The sequence below is a fragment of the Eublepharis macularius genome, chromosome 8, assembly GCF_028583425.1.
Source record: "Eublepharis macularius isolate TG4126 chromosome 8, MPM_Emac_v1.0, whole genome shotgun sequence".
In the NCBI taxonomy this organism is placed as follows: Eukaryota; Metazoa; Chordata; class Lepidosauria; order Squamata; family Eublepharidae; genus Eublepharis; species Eublepharis macularius.
In genome coordinates, this window is record NC_072797.1 from 131,458,477 (window position 1) to 131,478,562 (window position 20,086).

Consider the following 20,086-nt stretch of genomic DNA (forward strand, 5'->3'; position numbering starts at 1 on the left):
AAGAATTGTCATATTGACCTTGTGGGAAAATGCCCTCCACTTAAAGGTTCACCCTAGTAATTGAACGTTTGGGGTTTCAAACTGGTTTTTAAAAGTTTTTGTGCTGACAAACAGCAGGCAAAGAGAGGAGTCGGGCTGCTCACCAAGCTAGTTAATTGCTTTCAAGGAACTGGGACTTAATATTTAGACATGTAAATGTCTCCACAGCCTGAGAACAATGAAGTGGGCCACAGTGCCCACCAGAATCACAGGTGACTGATAACAAATACCCTCCAGCCCAGAAAAACATCCAATTCCCACAAAAAATAAATATCATAAGCAGCACTGGATATCAAGGCTCAGGCATGTCTTACAGCCATGCCTATCAGGGAGCATTTTTAAATGCCTATGCTGGGGGGGGGGGGGGGCGGGAATCCTTTCTATGGGGGGGAAGGGGGGTTGAGGCATATCAAGAGTGCCATGCACAGAGGCAAAGAGTGGAGGCTGAGTGACCAGAAACAGAAATGAGCGCTCCTGTGCCTTCTCAAAGTACACGGAAGCAAATGGTCACAGCAAAAAAACAAAACAAAACATTAAGATGAAGAAAAAGGTACCAATTGCTGCAAGCATGCAGGAAAAGCAATGATCGCTATTGTGTCTTGTTATTGCAATACAGAGTTATATCACTATCAGCTGAGTGTTTTTATAATAATGATACTTGAAATTTGCCAACACAAGAGACAAAAATTCCTCATTATCAAGACTGACACAGGGAAGAGTGCACAAGGCAGGATTGTCCCACAGTCATGGTCCAGTCAGCAGAAAATGGAGAGATTGGGAGGAACCAACAAAATCACACACAAAAAAATGTCACTCAAATCAGATTGCTAGGAAAAGGACAAGAAAAATAGTGGTCCCAAAAGAACCAGAATGGAAAAAATGAGAGGTGAAAACTAATGGCTAAAGAGAACATGTGGAAGACCGAGAATAAACCGAAGGAGTAGAGGGAGAGAACATATGCAATAACGTTGTACAGAAAACTCCAAAATCTGTCCCAGTACTAGACATGGGCACGAATCAAAATACAAAGCAAATTTCATCACGAAATAGGCGTTTTTGTGTGTCGTGAAACAGCGTTTTGTGGGGCCATGGTTATCACAAAATTCACAACTTTTTGGCCTATTTTGTTTGCTTTGTGAATGATTCGTAATTTCAGACAGGCTGGCACCAATCCATTGATTCGCTAGGCAACAATGGGCCCAGACCTTTTGTTGCCATTAGAAACCCCAATCATAGCCCACTTACCCTTGATTGGCAGCTCTCCTAGCCATCTGGAGAGCTTCCATTCTGCCCTATACAGCCAGGAGCAGGGGTTTAATCCCCTAGGCAACCAAGGAGGTGGGCCTTCTGTAGCCATGGGCACACCAATCTCACCCTTCCAAACCCTGTCAGGCAGGTCTGTCAACCAACCACAGACCTCCTATTCCGCTCTTTGTCAGCCTTTTTTATAAAAGGCACCTCTCTCTGCCTCGTGTTTCAGTCCCAGTAGACAGAGGGAGAGGGAGGACCTGTTGCTGGGATTGGAGTGAGAGAGAGTGTGTATTTGGAATTGTGCTTTTGGCTGCTGCTACTTTAAAACAGACTGAAAGAAGCCTCTTATTTCCAACTCTTGGCCTTGCTGTGGGAAGGTTTTTGAGTGAGGGTGCCTTTTTTCCTCCACCCCACCCCAGTCTCAGGCCTTAGCCTGGGTCTGGGGCCTAGGCCTCCCCTTTTTAAAAATGTGCTTGTCTTTGTGTCTTCTCAATTCTCTCTCTGCTCTTTTGAGGGCTCACACTCTTGCTGCTTCCAGGAAGAGAACCTGCTGAAGTCTCCCTGCGAGTTTGGCATCTCTCTGGGTGAAGGGGACCGTTGAAATGCCCCTGGTTTTGACGAATCACGAAACTAACGAATCGTTTTGTGGAACGGGTCAATTTTGTGAAAATTCGTGGTTCGCGATTCGTGAAACATGACCAAACACGAGCCTCTCATTTTGGTTTTTTTCCATTTCATGCCCATGTCTACCCAGTACAGAAAACTCACAAGACTGCTTGAACAAGTTTATGACTTTCTCAAGTCACCGTCTTCATTCTGGTTTTAAATGTAACTGCAGATAAAAAAGCTGAATCTTGCAGATTCGTATTGCTAGCAAACACACTCTCCTACATTCTCCTACACACTCTCCTACAGCAGAAAGGCTCCTCCCCTGCTTCTTTCTGGACAGGGAAACATTCTTTGTACTGGAGAAAGGCACCTCTGCTAGCATAATGGAACTGTAAGATCCATCCAAGTATTTTATAAGGTGCAGTTCAAATGGATACAAACAACATTCTGATTTACCTGGAGCAAAGGAAAAACACATAGCCAGAATTATGCTATGATGCAGACTTCCAGCATGCAAAGAAAAACCAAGGTTCTACAAGGTTTTCAAGTCAGAAATGCCTTATCTTTGGACATTGTTTGTAATTACAGGTCAAGATGGTGTAGCTAGCATTAAACTTCCGACAGGATACAGGCTAGCTGAGGAATATATCATCGAAATTTGACTGAAATCAAGTATTCTTACTAAGTAATAATGCCTGTTTCCAAAAAACAAGAAAATGGGCGGTGGTGGGAAGCGACTATAACCAGGGCTTTTTTTCAGGGGGAACGTGGGGGAATGGAGTTCCGGAACCTCTTGAGAATGGTCACATGGCTGGTGGCCCCGCCCCCTGATCTCCAGACAGAGGGGAGTTGAGATTGCCCTCCGCGCCGCTCCTGCGGCGGAATCTCAACTCCCCTCAGTCTGGAGATCAGGGGGCGGGGCCACCAGCCATGTGACCATTTTCTCCGAGGGCAACCCACTGAGTTCCACCACCTCTTTTCCCAGAAAAAAGCCCTGACTATAACTATATGACTATTGATTCCATTTGTATTTAGTGGAGCAGCAACATGCAATTTCCCTTGCCCATTTTTGTTAGGGCCTTGCTTGCGGGGATCTCTGTGACATGTGATTGGCCACTGTGTGAAACAGGATGCTGGACTAGATGGATCACTGGAGTGATCCAGCAGGGCTGCTTTTATATTCTTAGGGGGAAAGAGCACAAAGTATATGCAACCACCTGTGGAAATACATAACGTTTCCATATCAGATGTTGCATTTGTGCACACATGCATGTACACAAGGCCCTCCACTTCACAAACATGTGGATGACCTGGACCAAAGTGAAAAATTGCGTTTCTTCATTATCATTAGGAGACGGGTTTTTTTTCCCTATCATTGCTATTATTTAATAACCAAGTCAGAAACATATATGCTTTGTCAGCAAGTTATAAAATCATTTTACAATTCTGACCAGAGATAAATTTCAAACATTCCCTTCAGTTTCAATATCCAATGGTGACCATGTTAACTGATATTTAATTAAGTAAAGACCATATTCAGTGGGGGGTGGGGGGAGTGATGACTCATATCTACCAGATGTCCCAATTAGGAAAAGAATACAAACATAAAAGGAACATCTGGGGGTTTATTGGAGTAAAATACATTTGTCTAGCTTTTTTAACATTATCCCTTAGAAATTATAATAAGTAAGGCTTTGATAATTTTTTGAAACGCTAAAAGTATACCTTGCACAAAAGAATTCAGAAGACAACAAACCAATGAAGAAAGTTAATCAACGATGCATAAAATCATAATCTTTAACAACTGGGGATACATTTTCACGCAGATCCTCTCTGGGAATTTGATGTTAATGTTAAAATTAGGAAAATTGAGGAACTTTTATATCCTTATATAGTACAACGCTTACACTTTAACTTCTACACTTTAACCTCTATTAGAAAACCCATTCTGGATTTTTTAAAGAACTCTCCCTTTTAGCAAATTTGTGAATTTTCTCAGAACATGCACGAATCATTTCCATTCCACCCAGATATTTTAGAAAGGTTTTTCTCCACGACAAAAAACCTTCAAACAGCAGCAAGACACAATGACTGCAATCGTGAGAAAGAAAGTTGTAACAATCCCACTGAATTAATGACATACTTTAATTAAGGCTAATATCCTATTGATTTCAATAGGACTTAGTGCAGCTAACATTTTCTAAATTAGTTCTTGATAGCAGTTTTTCATGCTTATTTTGCATGTTCAATTTTCAAAACAAAATTAAATCAGAATATCAGATAAAAATGCAGTTTTTAATTGTGAGGTCTTGATATTTTCAAAACACTGGGCTTTTAAAAATTACATGTCTAACCACCTCAATGAAATCAAGAAAAAAAGCCGAAGCGGAGAAAAACCTTTCATGAAAGTGGAAAGATTAAAGAAGAATGAGAAACCAAAAGATGCCACGGAAGAGAAAAATCCCAAATCAAATAAACAGAAAAAGGAAAACCAGCAGGGAGAATAAAGAAGCTGGAACACAGGCCAGTCCATTTATAAAGGTTGTATTCAAGTTTCATTCAGGCACAGAACTAAACGGTAATAATTTTATCAGATTAAGCATAACTTGGAGACAAAAATTTTCGCCTTGAACAGGGTTTTACATTGTTTTGCATAGTGAAGGACACCAGTGCCAAAATTAAGAACAGTAGCTATCTTACATACCTAGACTTAGGTCAGTCTTGATCATAGCCAAATGTGGTATTGTTCAAGACTAACAGGTGTGGCTCTGTAAGCAGTGTATTACTTAGTAACAAATTTAACCAGCACCAGAAATAAGATGGACACCTAATAATTTTGCTTGTACACTCAATTTCAGATCTCTCTATCCTCTGTTCATTAAGGTAGCAAAAAACGCCACTTCACCTAATTTTACTACTAAAGAGGGCCTGCATGTTTCATCTTAATAAGAACAAGTGTTGCTTTTATTACTAAAATGTACTGTGCACTCTTGAAAAAATGAGGGTGAAAAAATTAACATTTTGAAATGAAACATGATGTTAAAAAAATACAGACGCATTTCAAAGTAAAAATTTCTGCTACTTTAAAAAAAAATGCATCTCATTGTTGACTTTTTAAGAAAGATGTAAAGCAAGAGAAATTCTCTGCTGAAATCCAAGCACCCTAAACGGTATAACTGATATTAAACAAGACTTACAAATTAATTTAATGGTGAATCCATACAGAAATGCCCCATGAGCAATCTCAAACTTCATGAACCTTAATTTGAAGGCGAAGGAAATAACGTTTGGACTGCTCTGCAGAACCAGAATCCAAAGAGAAATGCTGTTTTTATTTCATGATGGAGACCAAGTATTCATAATTTCACAGCTGTGCATAAAGATTTGGCACAGAAAGGAGCTTGCACGCCAGAATCGCCTTGCACTGGTGCCATCTGCAAGGCAACTTAGTAACCTCAACCTCCTTACTAGCCTATCAGAACAGACATTAAGTAATGAATAACCATTTAAAGACAGCACCCAAAGAGCCTAAAACCAACCAAATATATTTCAGTGCAAAAGGTGGTGACCAATTTCCTCCTGATCAATACTTTCTAACTTTCCTCATGACAATTTAACAACGCGGAGCACCAGTCATCTGTCGTATTCAGCCACACAGTGAATCAAACGCTACCAAAGACCCACTTCCTAGGATTTCCAAACAGTTACAGGAGGACAGAATCAACCCTATGCATGGCCTGTTCTTTACATTGTTAGCGCATAACAAACGTTTTGAAGTGTTGCCCCGGAAGTCAAATGGATGCCTCTTCTTAACCAATGGAGAAATCTTCAAATCGTTGAATTCTGATGAGGCAGAGAAGAGGACGTGAGCAAAGAAAGCCAAAACAGCCTGCTTCTCTAAAACTAAAGCCCAGGGGAAGAGAAACAGCAGCAGAAGGGAAACTTACTGAACACCCCTCCTCCCCATTCAGATACCTTGCAGCCAGGTTCCAGCTTCAGCCCACATCTAGGCCATTGCAACACATGCATTTCTACAGAGCATTGTTGCCTATCCAATCACATCATTTAAAAACAGGTAAGATTAGACTGGCAGGAGGAGAAAAAAAGGAGAATATTTCCCTTTTATACAATGGCAGCCTTCGATAGGATGACAACATCATTCTCCAACAGGAAACTTGAGGTTTGCTACCCAGTCACCGTCAGTATCGGGAGACAGAGAGAAGGGAAAGTTCCATACGCATGAAGGGAATTAATGATTACACTCCGCTAGGTGTCTTCAATGTTTTGGCACATTAAAAGGCAAAACAAAAAAGAAGAGTGACGGAAAATTAAAAACATTAAGATATGTTTGTGTGTGTTTTAAAAGCCTTCCTGAAATGAGAAGTTAGATACAGGAGTGAGGGACCAAAAAGAAAAAGATACAGAGAGGATGCTGGCTAGGTTTCCTGAAATGCTGTCGCTTGCAACAAAAGTAGGTCTTGATCCCAGGATGGCTTCCCATCAAAAGGCAAGGCTTCCCTCTACCTTGCTGCCGCTGGCTGGACGTGGCCTGGATAAGCTCTTCTTGTGCTGGTGGCTTGCCTCTGTCTAGCCAGGAAGGACTGTCCAGAACCTGTGCTAGCAAGTCTATCTTCTGCTGCTTTTTTATGAAGAGTCATCCCCTGCGGAGTGAAACAAATGAAGATGCATTTGGCTGACTTTCCATTGTGCGTGCTGACCGTGGCTGGGCCATCTCTGTCCAAGCCCCCCCAAAGAATCCTGAGTTGAGTGCTGCTGTTCCCCATCATCATATTTAGTATTCACAAAGCATATTTCAACTGCCCAAGGTACTTCACAGACATTCTCTGCAATGCTTCCAACAACCCTATCCAGTATCATCACTCCTATATTCAAGATGGAATGGCTAGCAATAAGGCAGCCAAATAACTTCATCAAGGAGACAAGACTACAAGTGGGGATTTCCTAATTCACAGGTACTTGAGTATGTCAGCTCTTGTGACCTCTAGGAGGACGCTGAGAGCACTAGAAGGCAGCTAAGCTGCAGGGGACCACGATGAGCAGGAAGCTAAATTCTGGACAAAATTCCACATTTGGTGCTTGGAGGGGGAGCACTTCTGCAGAATCCCCTGAATGGCAGGCCATGCACTGCCTCCCAGGGCCAAGATTGGAGCAGCTGACTATCTCCAACAAACTGATGATTATAAACTAATTATTCTCCTCTCCATTTCCCAACTAATAAATGACTCCAGTAATTGGGGAGCACAAAACTTTTTCAAACGCACAAGAGTCCCGAGCAGTATTTTGCACTTCACCTTTAGCTATGTTTTGAAGACTTGTGTTCGCTTCTACTTACCATGTTGTACCAGGCAGTGACGATGAATTTTTCTTCTGTTTCTCTTTGATTCTTCGTTTTTTCAAATTCTTTCTAATTAAGAACATAATATCAAATGCTTTCAATTATTTGATGTACATTAAAAAATGAGCTTATTCTGCAAAGCTGTTGGTTAAGTGCATAACAATTTATCCTCCCCTTTTAACTATCCCTCTCTTGATTAGCTCACCAAGTCATTCAGCAGAACACTTGAGGTATGATCCTACTCCTATCTTATCACTCCACTAAACAAAGTTTATTTATTAAAACATTTAAACTCCACTTTTCCTTTTGGCTCAAGTATGAAATCTTCCCCCAGTCTAAGGAGCTGTCCTTGAACCTAAATGCCTTTTCCACTGGAGGAAGAGCCACCCCCCCCCTTGTTTCTTGCTGGGAGTAATGTTGATATTACAGAAACAATGGCCATTTAAAAAAAAAGTAGTGATCCTAAATATTAGCTGTTGAAGGAATATTGTTACTTTATAGTATCTGTATGTGCTTTATAACAGATTTATTGATTTTATACCTGGCCAGTTGACTGTATAATTTACTTAAAATATTTATATAGTATCTTTTCAACTTTCTTCTTCTTTTGTTTATGTATACAGATATTTATTTAAAATATCTGTATACTGCCTTCCCACCCAAAACAGGATCCCAAGGCAGAAAAAAGATAATAAAACATTGTGATTCCTTCCTCCTTCGGCCCCGCAAGCTCTGCAGAGGAGGGTAAGCTGTTTTGAGTTCATTCTGTTTTCTTTTCATTCCTCTGTGAGTGAGTGAGTGAGAGAGAGACAGAGAGAGAGACAGAGAGAGCGCGCAAGCTGGGGCCCAGCACGGGCTTTGCAGAGGAGGCTAATGTCATTTCTGTGTATAGCCATGCCATGATTATCTGTTGTTATAATGCTTATGCCACAATATGCTGAAATTTCAGCTATACTGCTTTGTTACTGAATTGTTGTGTTACTTTCTATGATCCTCTGTAACCATATTGCAGACGTTACTTCCTTAGGTCCCAGAAAGGGCCTCTTCTGTTATCTTAGAGAAATAGGTGAGTCTCGGCTAGCTGTGACTTTGATGTGTCTAGATTCTAATTTTCTCTCCTGTTCCCAGATGCTGGGAAGTAGGTGTTGTATACCTAATACAAAGTCATACTGATTAGGTTCCCACAGAACTCTTGTAGGTTTGCGTGCCAAAACGTAACTGTCATTTGGAGCGTAGGAAAAATCAACTATAACACAGATTGCTTGATTTGAATTGTCACTTCTGTCAAGCTCCATGATGGAGAACAGACCTGAACTGCATAGATCCTAATAAAGCTGATTCTGCTGGAACCAACGTGTGTTCACTGTGGATGGGCTAAAGGGGTTTACCTGCCAGGGACTGACAACTAAGCTGCTTTGAGTTCATTCGGTTTTCTTTTTATTCAGGGGTTTCTGTGTATGCGTGTGCTGCTTTGAGTTCATTCTGCTTTCTTTTTATGGGGGTGGGTAGGGCTGTGCATTTATTTGTGTGTGTGTGTGTGTGTGTGTGTGTGTCTTTCATTCTTTTATTGACTGAAGTTGACATTGTTATGGTTTCCACAGCTTTTGAATGCAGATTGGTTCTGCTTTAGTTAAATATATCAGTTATAGTTATTTGTATTAGTTAAAATATCAGTTATGGTTATTCCAGTTTTATGCTAGGAATGGATAGCTGTGTCGCAGTCACAAAAGGCTTTCATCAATATATTTATCAGCATATAGGTGTTCTTATGTCTTAATAGCTGTAACTCAAATGGTTCTCCCCACCCTCAGCTGATTAACATCACTGAAATTGCAGTGGACATATGGGTGGGTGTTAAGGAAGTTTTCATGAATATTGTTTGTCTGGGACACTGGAATATTTATGAGCATTTCACAAAGTCACAACTGCTTAGCCATTGGTAAGGTAGAGTTAGCAGGCAACAAAAAAAGCCATTTTTAACGAAGTATAAATCTAATGCAGCTAATGTCTTCTTTTGAATTGCTCCAGTAAAGCAAAACCCTCCCTGAAAATGCGAAAATTCAATATTCATTAGATTAGGAACTTCAGACTCTGTGGAATTTTGAGAAAGAATTTTGGATTTTTTTTCCTATGGTGGCAGAGGGAATCTGTTAAAATTTAGATTTGTGAGATGGGTTTCGTATTTTTAGAGGGCCCCTCCTTCTTGCATATTTTAAAATATGATTCCAAAGAAATAAAATATTTGGGAAAGGGAATGGAAGATTTCACTTTTTGTAGAGGATACAGAAAGGAAAAAAACCCTTTCTCATAATAGTGTAACGCTCCAAACTTACTAACATTTATCTCGTCGTCATACATTGTGCTGGGTTCCAGAAAGCGGCATCACTTTCGGGAAGTGGTGTCACTTCCGGGAAGCTGCATCACTTCCAGGAGTGGGGCGTCATCATGAGTTTCTGGGAGCGTGCGCGCACCACCACCTCTTCCCCCCCCCAAAGCCCTGTATATATAGATAATGGCATAATACAATATACAGATAATATCATAAACATTACAACCAACAACAATAAATTCAAACAATCAGCACAACTTCAGGTCAATTTTCAAAGGCTCTGTAAGAAAACTCAGCCTTGAAAATCATTACACTTATCACAATTTTCTTAAAAGCACAAGACAAAACTGTCGTAACCACTCTTGGGGTTGGAACTGCCAAGAGCAGCTCCTGGGGTGATGACAGAAGCACTCTTGGGGACTCATATTGGAGAACATAGCCTGGCAAGTATGGGGGATCCCAGGCTGTTAAAGGTTAAACCCAACACTGTGAATTGAATGCAGAAAAAGACTGCCAGCAAAGGTAGATGTTTCAAAGTCTCAGCAATACGGCCAAATGATATTTTGACTATTCATTACTTCCTTTGGACCAGGTTTGGACTTCCTATGCAGCTGGAAAACACACACATTCACCAGGGTTACAACTGTCTCAAGGGACAGTTTAAAGCACCAATTTCCTGGTTGCCTGTCTAACTGCTTCAGATTAGGAGCTTAGGATGGAAAATACCAATGCCAGTCAAGTTACCTCTAAAGAATGGAACATCCTATCACGTTCTTGCAGCTGATTCTTCAGAGCCTGAATCTCAGGTCCGGAGCCCTGGTTCTGCTTGGGGTCTAATGTACGGATAACCTGTAAGGGGAAAGACTCACACACTAAGCATGTGGATCACAACACTGCAAGCAGATACACAGAGCCACAAAAAATACGTGGGAGCCTTCACTACAAGAAACAATCAATAGGAAGTGAACACATTTATGCTTTGACATTGTTAAAGTTCTCGTGACAGACCTCTGCCCTTATGTGATACCCCTGGTCGGCTGAAAGCTCCCCTCCCCTTACCAGCACATCAATTCCTTTGTGTATCGCCTGACAGGAGAAGCTCAAAGGGTATGCTAACCAAGGGCTAGTGCTCCTCCTTCCTGCCAGGCCAATCCAGAGGTGGACTGGCCTACATCCTCCTTCCATCCAAAGTGGAGGCACAGCTTCAATTCAATTCCATTCATCACAGTCAAGAGACCAGCATTAGAAAATATCAACAGGGAATAAAACAGCTTCTTCATTCAAAGTTGCTTCTATTTGCACGAAGGGTCAAACCTTGATTTGACTACTCATAATAAGACAGACAGCCTCTCTATTGTTTGTTAGCAGCCTGCCCTGCCAGCCAATCCAAACCACAGACTTCAACCCACCAGAAAGGCTTCAATATCACTGGATCTTTTGTACAGCCGCCTTTTTCTCTGAGATGAGTGGGCTTCTGCCTGTGCCAACATGGCATGCCTTCCTGGCTTCTGTTCTGAAGAGAGGCAGCCAGCAACACTTTCATGAAACATCTTGACCGTCATTCAGAGGAACAAAAAGGTCAAGCACCGTTTAGTGTAGGTAGACTGTACTGTTACTAATATTTGCGATTTTAAAAAATTCTGTTTTTTTTTACTATATATTCCATGTACATTCTGTTTTATCATTAAGTCCTTTTGAAACATTTCGAGAGTGCTTTTGAGATCTACCTAGGTCATCCTTCAGTTGTATTATCAGGATAAATGGCAATAACTCTGAGGTTCCTTAGCTCTTATAATAAGTTAATTAATGGGTGTCCTCAGCAGCCTGGTGAACAGCTGAACTAGCAGGTTTTATAGGTTTTTGACCTGACTTGACCAGGGAAATTAAGCTAGTTGCACCCCACGACATAGTTATAGAGAATATCTTGACCAGGAAACGGGTTAGAGATACAAGACAGAGGCTGAGGCTAGGAAGAACTCTGCACGTGCTCAGGGATCCATTATCTGTAGCTATGTTTTGGGATGCAACTAGCTAGATTTTCTTACAGATTTAGGAGAATTGCAAAAGGCAAGCCTTATGCACATCTTCCTAGTTGGTACAGTTGTATGCACATGAGAGAGAAAATGAGCAAGAGGTTTGGTGCAAGAGAACTTAAAAAGCTTTTTCATGAAAAGGAACACAAGACAACTGCCTTGCAGGTTCAGACTAAGGACCTCTGTACCCATCAGAGACTAGCCAGCTGCTTGTGGGAGCTCATAAGGAGGATGCAAACACCCTGGAGAAAAGAAGGGGAAGGTCAGCATCTGGCACGAAAGAGCTTTAACTCCAGAGGAACACAGTATGGTCAGGAGCAAACCTCAGGTTGACACCCTCCTATGTACCTGTGTCTCCACCTTGAATGCTTGAACTGGAAGACTCTGTGTTTATTTGGAAAATGCCTCTGGACAGCAAAACCAGTTGCTCATCAGGGGCAATATGGAGAATCAAGGAACGTGCCTGATTCGTGTAAATGTGGGATCGCATGTTCTTTTCAATATGTGGCAAGAGGAAGGGGGAAAGCGTAAAGAAACCATACAACTTCAAGACACCAGAGGTAATGGAAAGAAGTAACATCTAAACAGCCCAACAGACAGCCACAAATCGAAGCACAGCTGGAAAAAAATGCAACACTATTAACTTAAATCTCTACATGATGTTAATACCACCAGGTCATTTTATAAGGCTTTGGAGAGAGAACAAGTAGTAGCTCTCTAAGCGACATAAAAACAGAGCAAGAAGTACTTACACTTTTGGCTTTTTCCAAGTACTTTTTGTATCTCTCTTCCATTTGCTTCATTTCTTCTTCCTTTTTCCGCAAAGCTTCTTGTAATTCTTCTACCTTGAGTGCTTTTGAAAAAGAGAAAATTCCGCACTTCAGAATAATGCGGATCCTGAAAGTCACAGCATTAAGCTCTAACTGAACTGCCTGCTCGGTACACAAAGGCCACGTCACTCCCTACCACAGAAGTTTCAGAGCAAGCAAGCATGTTTTGCGAAGTAAATGCAAACCTGTAAGAGCGGGCTTCTGGGTTTGCACACTCCCCCCCGCCCCAGCAAGCCTCACAGCACAAACTGGAAGGGACGGTGTTGTCAGTAGAAAACATCTGAGCTGTGCTTTTGTTTGCCCATCCTGTCTCCTGGAACAGTGATGGGACAGGGCCAGAAGCACAGGCTGGAAGGCTAAAGCTAGAGAACTCATGGCCCAAGATGTTGTTGGTTATTTTTGTTTGGTTCATTTTAATTTTATTTTTTTCTATAGCGCGTTGATTGTACTTTCCCCCTATTGTTGAAAGCTACTTAGGGTCCCGGGGGGGGGGGGGGGTATTACCAGGCACGCAGAACCTAATGTTCAAACCTGACTGTACCATGATTATACCCTCCCATTCAGCCCTTAGTAGACTAAAATGGGCTCTCTCTTCTTCTAGATTATATCATATGAGCACCAACATTTTGGTGAATTTTAATCAAAGGAACTATATAAGAACCAGGAACAACCCAGCTCCACATTTATATCAGAAAGTTGGGCTGGCGATGATTCCTCATGCTCATTAAGCACAGTGATTGCAAACACTAATTTTGAGCACATGCATAGAAAGGCCATGCAGTCAGATACTTAACTTTAAAAAACACAGACACACTCAAAAAGTATATGTTTTAAGGTATCCAAATTAAAAAGAAGTTCCCAATCATGATCTGAAATAGAGGACTACTCACAACTATTGTTATATCGAGGTTCTAGATCTTCAATGATTGCACGTTTTTTCTGTAGCTCATTGTTAGCTTCATGTAGCTTTTCGCTAGGCAAAAAAAAAAAAGAATAAAATGACTTAGACTACAAAAGGGACAAATACGGATAGGGCAAAGTCCAGGCATTTTACAGACCATCTGACTATAAAATGTAAACTGCAGGCTTGTGGAGACCCACTTGCATTACAGCCACATGGCATCAAGCCCTACAATTTGCATGTTACAGATGGACAGAGGTGCATGGTCTTTGCCACATTCATTTTTGCCCTCTTATTCTACATTTTAAGGACACATCAGCGCCATCAGCACTAGTGTGGTACTGATAATTCAAGACATAGAATTAATTACTCTTAAAAATAGAACAGTGTTGTTATAGGATAGAGCAAAACCAGCATGACGTACTTAATTCAGATAAAAAGACAATTACTACTTTGAAAAAAAAAACCACTAGCATTCTACAACTTAAAATCTAATTATTTAAAAATATATACTATTTCTGATGCCTGCAGATGGAATTCATGAACCAAAATGTTGCAAAAATCTACCACAAAATAAACTTTGCTGAATTCAGTAGAATCTTTTAAGGCTTGCATGGAGTTCACCCTATTTTCTAAATAAACTTTTTAAAAAGTATAGAAACTGTTAATATTCAAGAATTTCCAGATTCGTTTGTATTAAAAACAGTACATTTTTTAAAATGACTTACAGGTGTTCATCAAGTTTCTTCTTCAGAATGACAGACTTTAAAAAAGAAAAGAAAAAACAGTTAGACCTCAAATTAGAGCAAGTTTTGTGAGCCAGATTTCATTTTCATTTTTCATTTCATTTATTCGATTTTTTTGTCCACTCTCCCCATAGCGGGCCCAGAGCAGAGTAAAAGACAGGTTAAAACACATTAAAACATACATAAAACAGTTCATACAACAATAAAACTCAGGTGGTGGTCCCCAAAACATCCCCTGCCCCATTAACATTCAAGGGGTAGGAGGCTGAGAGAGCAACCAGTCTGATGGAAAGCTTGGAAGGGGGGGGGTCACAATACCACCACCACCCCTTGGACAGGAGGCTGGCGGAGAGATTGCATTGGCACTGGACTAACATGAAATCAAACTGCTGTGATGTAACAACAGGTTGTCACCAGTCCCACTGAATTTTCTGTTATCTGGATCTGGAAACAAGTCTAGGGCAATTAATACTAATGCTAATTTAGTAGGGCTATCCTGACAGATAACAAGGTGGCAGTGCTCATCCCTCCCTCTCTGACCCAATATAGAAAAGAGTCCAGTCGCACCTTTAAGACTAACCAACTTTACTGTAGCATAAGCTTTCAATAATCACAGTTCTCTTCGTCAGATGCATGATGAAGAGAACTGTGATTCTCGAAAGCTTATGGTACACTAAAGTTGGTTAGACACAAAGGTGCTACTGGACTCTTTTCTATTTTGCCACTACAGACTAACATGGCTAACCCCTCTGGATCTATGACCCAATATAATATAGCATGGGAGAAAAGTGGGGTTGGTGAACTTGTTCAGCCTCACATTCCTGGCTTCCTTCCTCACGCCCCTATGTCCAAGCTTTTATTCAAAGTTAAAAAAAATCTAAGCCACCTGCCAAAACTGACAGGAAGTGGCTAGAAAGCCAAACAAAAAGACCTTCAAAACATGTAATTATTGCCACTGGATGTTATGACAGCTGCCACTATATAAATGTGGCTCTACGGAGACCGTCTACCAGTGACCACATGCCATAATAGCCAGATACACGACCTTTCCATTAAAGGTATTTTTATCCTTATCCACACATGGTTCCCAAACATGTAAAATATAAACAAAGGGGGGGGGGGCGGTCACAGAGCTAAACAAAGCACTAACCTGACCCAGCCTGGAAAGTTGCATTCTTAATTTATACTCTAAAGCATGTATTTTCCAATATCTCTTCCAAATTCTTGGCACACATGTACCTTGAGGTACACTTCACACACTACAAAACTTCCTACATGAAGTCACACATGAAAACCACACATATATTACCTTATGCAGTGTTCACGCGCAAAGTGCTGTGCATGAAAGACCATGCAATGTGCACCTGCAGCAATCCTTCGTAAGTACCGTTTCACACATTGCCATCTACACAAGGATTGTGTGCCAATGCCAACAGAAGTGACTTCATTAAGAACTTTTACAGTATCTGAAGCTGCCCAGGAATGAAGAGAAGGCTTGGGTTTGAAGGCTAATTACCATTTTTGTAATAGGAAGAACTTGTGAATACACTCCAATAAATTAAAAATTAAATCTGGAGTTCAGACCTCAGATTGTTAAGAAAATAACTTGATGGCTACAAGGTAAAAAAATAAAGAGAGACTGAAACCTGCACAAACTGAAATTTTGTTTCTTTGCAGATATTTCCATCCCTACCAAAGGGAGCACGCAAACAAGATGCCTGAAACATTGCCACAATGACAAAACAGAGAAAAACAATTTGGTACATGTGTGCCCCAGCTTTTAAACCACAGATGAGGAATGCACGTGTGTGTATTAAAACATAACATGAACAAAACCCAAAACTTTTTATCAGTTTAAAACTTTTCTTAAGAATTAGAACCTCAATTTGGGTATGGAGTGACTTAAGAGCAGGGTGAAGTAAATAGGAAGCCATACTCACAATAGCCTTGAGCAGAAACCCATGCCAAGAAATAGAGATGACAGTTTAGTACGAAGCAAAACAGCAGCCAACAGAAGAAACTATTTTAGCATCCTTCTGAAGAGGAAACATTTAAAGCCAGAGCATTCGCAGAGCATGCACAGTTTCTTCTCTTTCTGTACTCTCTATCGTTTTCTTCCTCCTATCTCATCATCTAGAGAGCTCTGAAAAGCTATCACAAATGCATTTCAAGTATATGAATGAACGTTCCCAACTCAAAGCAAATGCCACACAACATCTTCAGAAAACAGAAAGAAATAAAAGCAGAAAGCACACAGATTCATCAAAGGCATACAAAAAAGGATGGCCACAGTTACTGTACGAGATGGTGCTGGGGCAGCTTTTCCAAGTGGGCCGGGAGGTTTTTGATCAGACTAACTGCAAAAGCTATTAAAATCAGTAGGTAAGTTGCTATGTAACAGCACCTAACAGTGGTACAAGACCAGCAGAATGCCGTCTGTATCATGCTGTTTACCAATGTCTTACTAGGGTTTTTTTGTTATTAAACAGGAGCTCAAGAATACGGCACCGAACAGTAACTGGCTGCATAGCAGACTCACCCCAAGTTTTAAAAGCGGGGTGAGGGGGGGGGTTATACTCCTCCTCCAACATTCATAAGATGGACATGACAGTCCTGCATCTTTTTAGAAGGAAGAGCCTAGACTCAATCTTCTCCTCATCTTCCTCCCCTAGCCTGGAAGACTGAGGCTCTTAGAGCTGATGGTGTCAATTATCTGGTGAGTGGAGTGAGGAATTCCTCACTGCTTGTAATGCTATGAGGTGGGTAATCCTATTAGGTGGGTACCATTCTTAAATGGTAACGTGGTGAAGAGTTCTCAGGGTTATGCATGACACAGAGAGAACTTGTGATCAGTCCTGAGTGTCAAGGGGTCAATATGGGCATTAAGCTGATAGTAAGCTACCCAGAAGGCAGTAATTTTTACATTCAGGTATCTCCAGCTACATTTGGCTTGGTAACAAATGATTTGTAGAATGACTGTGGTTGTTACCTGGCTTACAGAACAAGTTAAGCACATGATTCACTGTTTCTCATTCAACCTGCCTTCCTTCTGAGAAAGTTGGTCTGGGTTACTCTAGGCCAGAGTCAGAAAAATGCTGGGGCACCCTGATCTGATAGAACAGAGACTGGAATCCATCAAGACAGAAGGATTCTTTCTTCAGAACTGTCCAGTTTGTTCTGCCTACTGGCCTCACCTAGAAGAAATCTGAGCATGAAATGAGACCCAGGCTGGGCTGCATCAAGAAGAGGTAAATTATTCTCCTTCATCTTGTCTCTTCCCCTCCTTGTTCCTCTCCCTTGCCCAACCACGGAGAACAAGCAGAGGCGAGAGCGTAGGGGGCAAGCCAACCAGCTTCTTTCCGGCTGCCATGCTTTGGTCTCTGCCTCACCATTTTTTTGGGTTAAAGCTGGTTAAAGCTTAGCATGAAAATTTAGCACAGCAAAGACTGGAATACACAGCATTAGAAAAATTTGTGCTGCTGCAAAAGTGTTGTGCATGTTTTGTGTGTATTTCCACTTACATCTTCAGCTTTTGAACCTTGCTCCTGTAAAGATTTTTGCAGTTCTTCAACCTGAGACTGTACTTCGAGCAGTCTCTGATTTACAAGCCTAGAAATAAGGAAGACGTTTTTGCTTTTAGAAATAGCGACTACTCCCGTTTTTTCTGGGTACCAGGAAAAAGGGAGGGGGAAAACTCTGCAATCCCCACCCCCACCCCCAAAACCAGAAAACACGAAGTTGAGGTATATACTATGTAAACACTAACTTATAAATCCAGTAAATTCTCAACTAAATACTTAAATCTATTTTAATACACATGGAACAAAAAACACAACACCCTCATGTTGTCAGTTATATGACAAAAGACCAAGCATACAATATATCCAGAATTAAAACATCAGAAATATAAACTGTGCCTATCTCATTAAAAGCACACTTATTGGGCATGTTCCAAGAAGATACATACGGTTCATATTATAGATGTTTTAATTCTGGGTATATTCCATGTAATAGTTTGTACACTTTACATATGTATTTTGACAGGAATCAGGTGTATCTTTTAGGGAAAATATTATTTAGTTGACCACTGATGAAGACAGCTTTCTCGAAGCATGCTTGGTTTTTTATGTTATTATCTATTTCATTTATACCCCACCCTTCTCTCCAATGGGGATCCCGAGTGGCTGACATCATTCCCCCCTCCTCTATTTTATCCTCACAATAACCCTGAGAGGTAGGTTATAGTGAGAGAGAGTAACTGGCCCAAGGTCCCACAGCAACCTTGCACAGCGTAATAGGTACTTGAACCTGGGTGTCCTATATGCCAGTCTGCATATCTGCCATGAATGTATTCTGTGTTACGTACTGGCCCTCTGAGGGCAGGAGAAGTTTCTTATTAATGTTAAGACAATAGGTTATCCCACAAGTATTTACTTTCTCTTTCCCGGTGACTCCAGCAAGTGTCCTAGCAGGCTGGCTGCAGCCAGCTCAAAATGGATCCTTCTTAGGAACTGAAATGATTTCATTCGTTGTTCTGTGTAGTGTAAACCTACTTTCTCCCTTTCACCCCCTGGCTCTTTCGCGCTCAAAACTTGAATGGTCCTTATCCTGATGGCGGGAACTTTCCCTATAACTAACATCACCAACCCCACTTACGTCACTTCTGCCAACTCAGCTGTCTGAGCACCTTGTACTTGATGGATCTCTAATAAAGTTACTTCAGCCAATACACCTGCGTGTTTGCTGTGGAGAACTTGGGGATTCTACCTGCCAAGGACTGACACTGGGCCACTCTAGTATCCACTGAATATGAAGAAATGAGCTATGTCTCACAAAAGCTCATACTGCAATGAGTGTTGTTAGTTTGTTAGCTGCTGCATTTGTTTTTCATGCATTTCAACACAAACATGAGAGAACAGCTAACTGCAAGACTCGCCATCTAAACCCCGAAACCTGCAAAATGCTGCCAACCATTTCCAAACTCCATGAGGAACTCTCATCTAACAAATCCCATTCTCCCGATGAAACGAGAATAAACTGCAAAGGAATTCAAATCTCTTGGTATTGACCTGGTTTCTTGGCCCAACTCTGGAGAAATGGACATTTTTCAGGCAGTTCGAAGGAGGACTTGGGACACTGAAGTCCAAGTAATCAATGCTGGCTGCTCTGGAGTTTGTTCCCCACTTTCTTTGGCCTTTCCTCTTCATATGACTCTATGGCCCAGTACTTTTCTAATCTGGTATCCCTGCCTCATCGTAGAGCCTTCATGTTAGTCAGGTCCAATCATTGTTACTATTACTCTTCCTTATGTCACCATCTGATTCGCCCCCTTTTGTCTTCTGCAAAATCCACAATTGATAACGAAATTTTTTTTGGCTGTTAAGTCCCCTGAAATCACTGCATCTGTTGTTGAGTTCCTCTCCCATGTATGTAAGTTAAGAGTAGGCGTTTACAATACTTAGACCTTGCTGTGTGTCTTTTTACTGTGTATTTTATTCTATTATGGTTCTTGACCAGCTGAGATTCTATGTTACCCTCTTGGTATCTACCTTTCGGGGTTTTTTGTTTGTTTTACCTTGTTTTATTGTATTTTATGCCAATAAAAGGTTTATGATATGAAAGGAATTCTAATCTATGGAGTATGCACTCAGGAACCACTTGGGCAATCTGGGACAAAATTTACTACTGGAAGATTATACAGCTCCAGATTAAAAGCACAGCTATACCCAAGTACCTTCACATTTAACAGTTTTAGCGCTAACTTGAGGAAACAGACAGGAAACAGTACAGGCTACAGGTTGTCGGCAATCAACCTATAATTCAAGCATGGCTACATCTTTATGTATTTTTCCTAAACACAGGGTCTCATTACATAGAGCTAAAAAATAAGTTACGTTGTGTGCCACACACAGCCCAAGTATCACTGTCTCCTTTGCAAATACGTGCTGAACTTGCCAACACGCAAGCCTTCTTCAGAGTCGACTGCTTTAAT

The 20,086-nt window shown here is 41.1% G+C and overlaps 1 protein-coding gene across 1 annotated transcript in view; it reads right to left on the bottom strand.

Moving 5' to 3' along the window:
• Positions 1-2,851: 2,851 nt before the first annotated feature.
• The window catches only part of HOOK3 (hook microtubule tethering protein 3), an 88,293-nt gene continuing 71,058 nt past the window's right edge, over positions 2,852-20,086 (bottom strand). Inside the window, exons 16-23 of the mRNA XM_054986196.1 lie at positions 17,616-17,703; positions 14,077-14,111; positions 13,338-13,420; positions 12,370-12,470; positions 10,329-10,433; positions 7,253-7,324; positions 6,424-6,560; positions 2,852-5,742 (exon numbers count right to left, since the gene is read on the bottom strand). Coding sequence (XP_054842171.1) covers positions 5,709-5,742; positions 6,424-6,560; positions 7,253-7,324; positions 10,329-10,433; positions 12,370-12,470; positions 13,338-13,420; positions 14,077-14,111; positions 17,616-17,703 — 655 coding nt within the window. The 3' untranslated portion in view covers positions 2,852-5,708. The remainder of the gene's footprint in view (positions 5,743-6,423; positions 6,561-7,252; positions 7,325-10,328; positions 10,434-12,369; positions 12,471-13,337; positions 13,421-14,076; positions 14,112-17,615; positions 17,704-20,086) is intronic.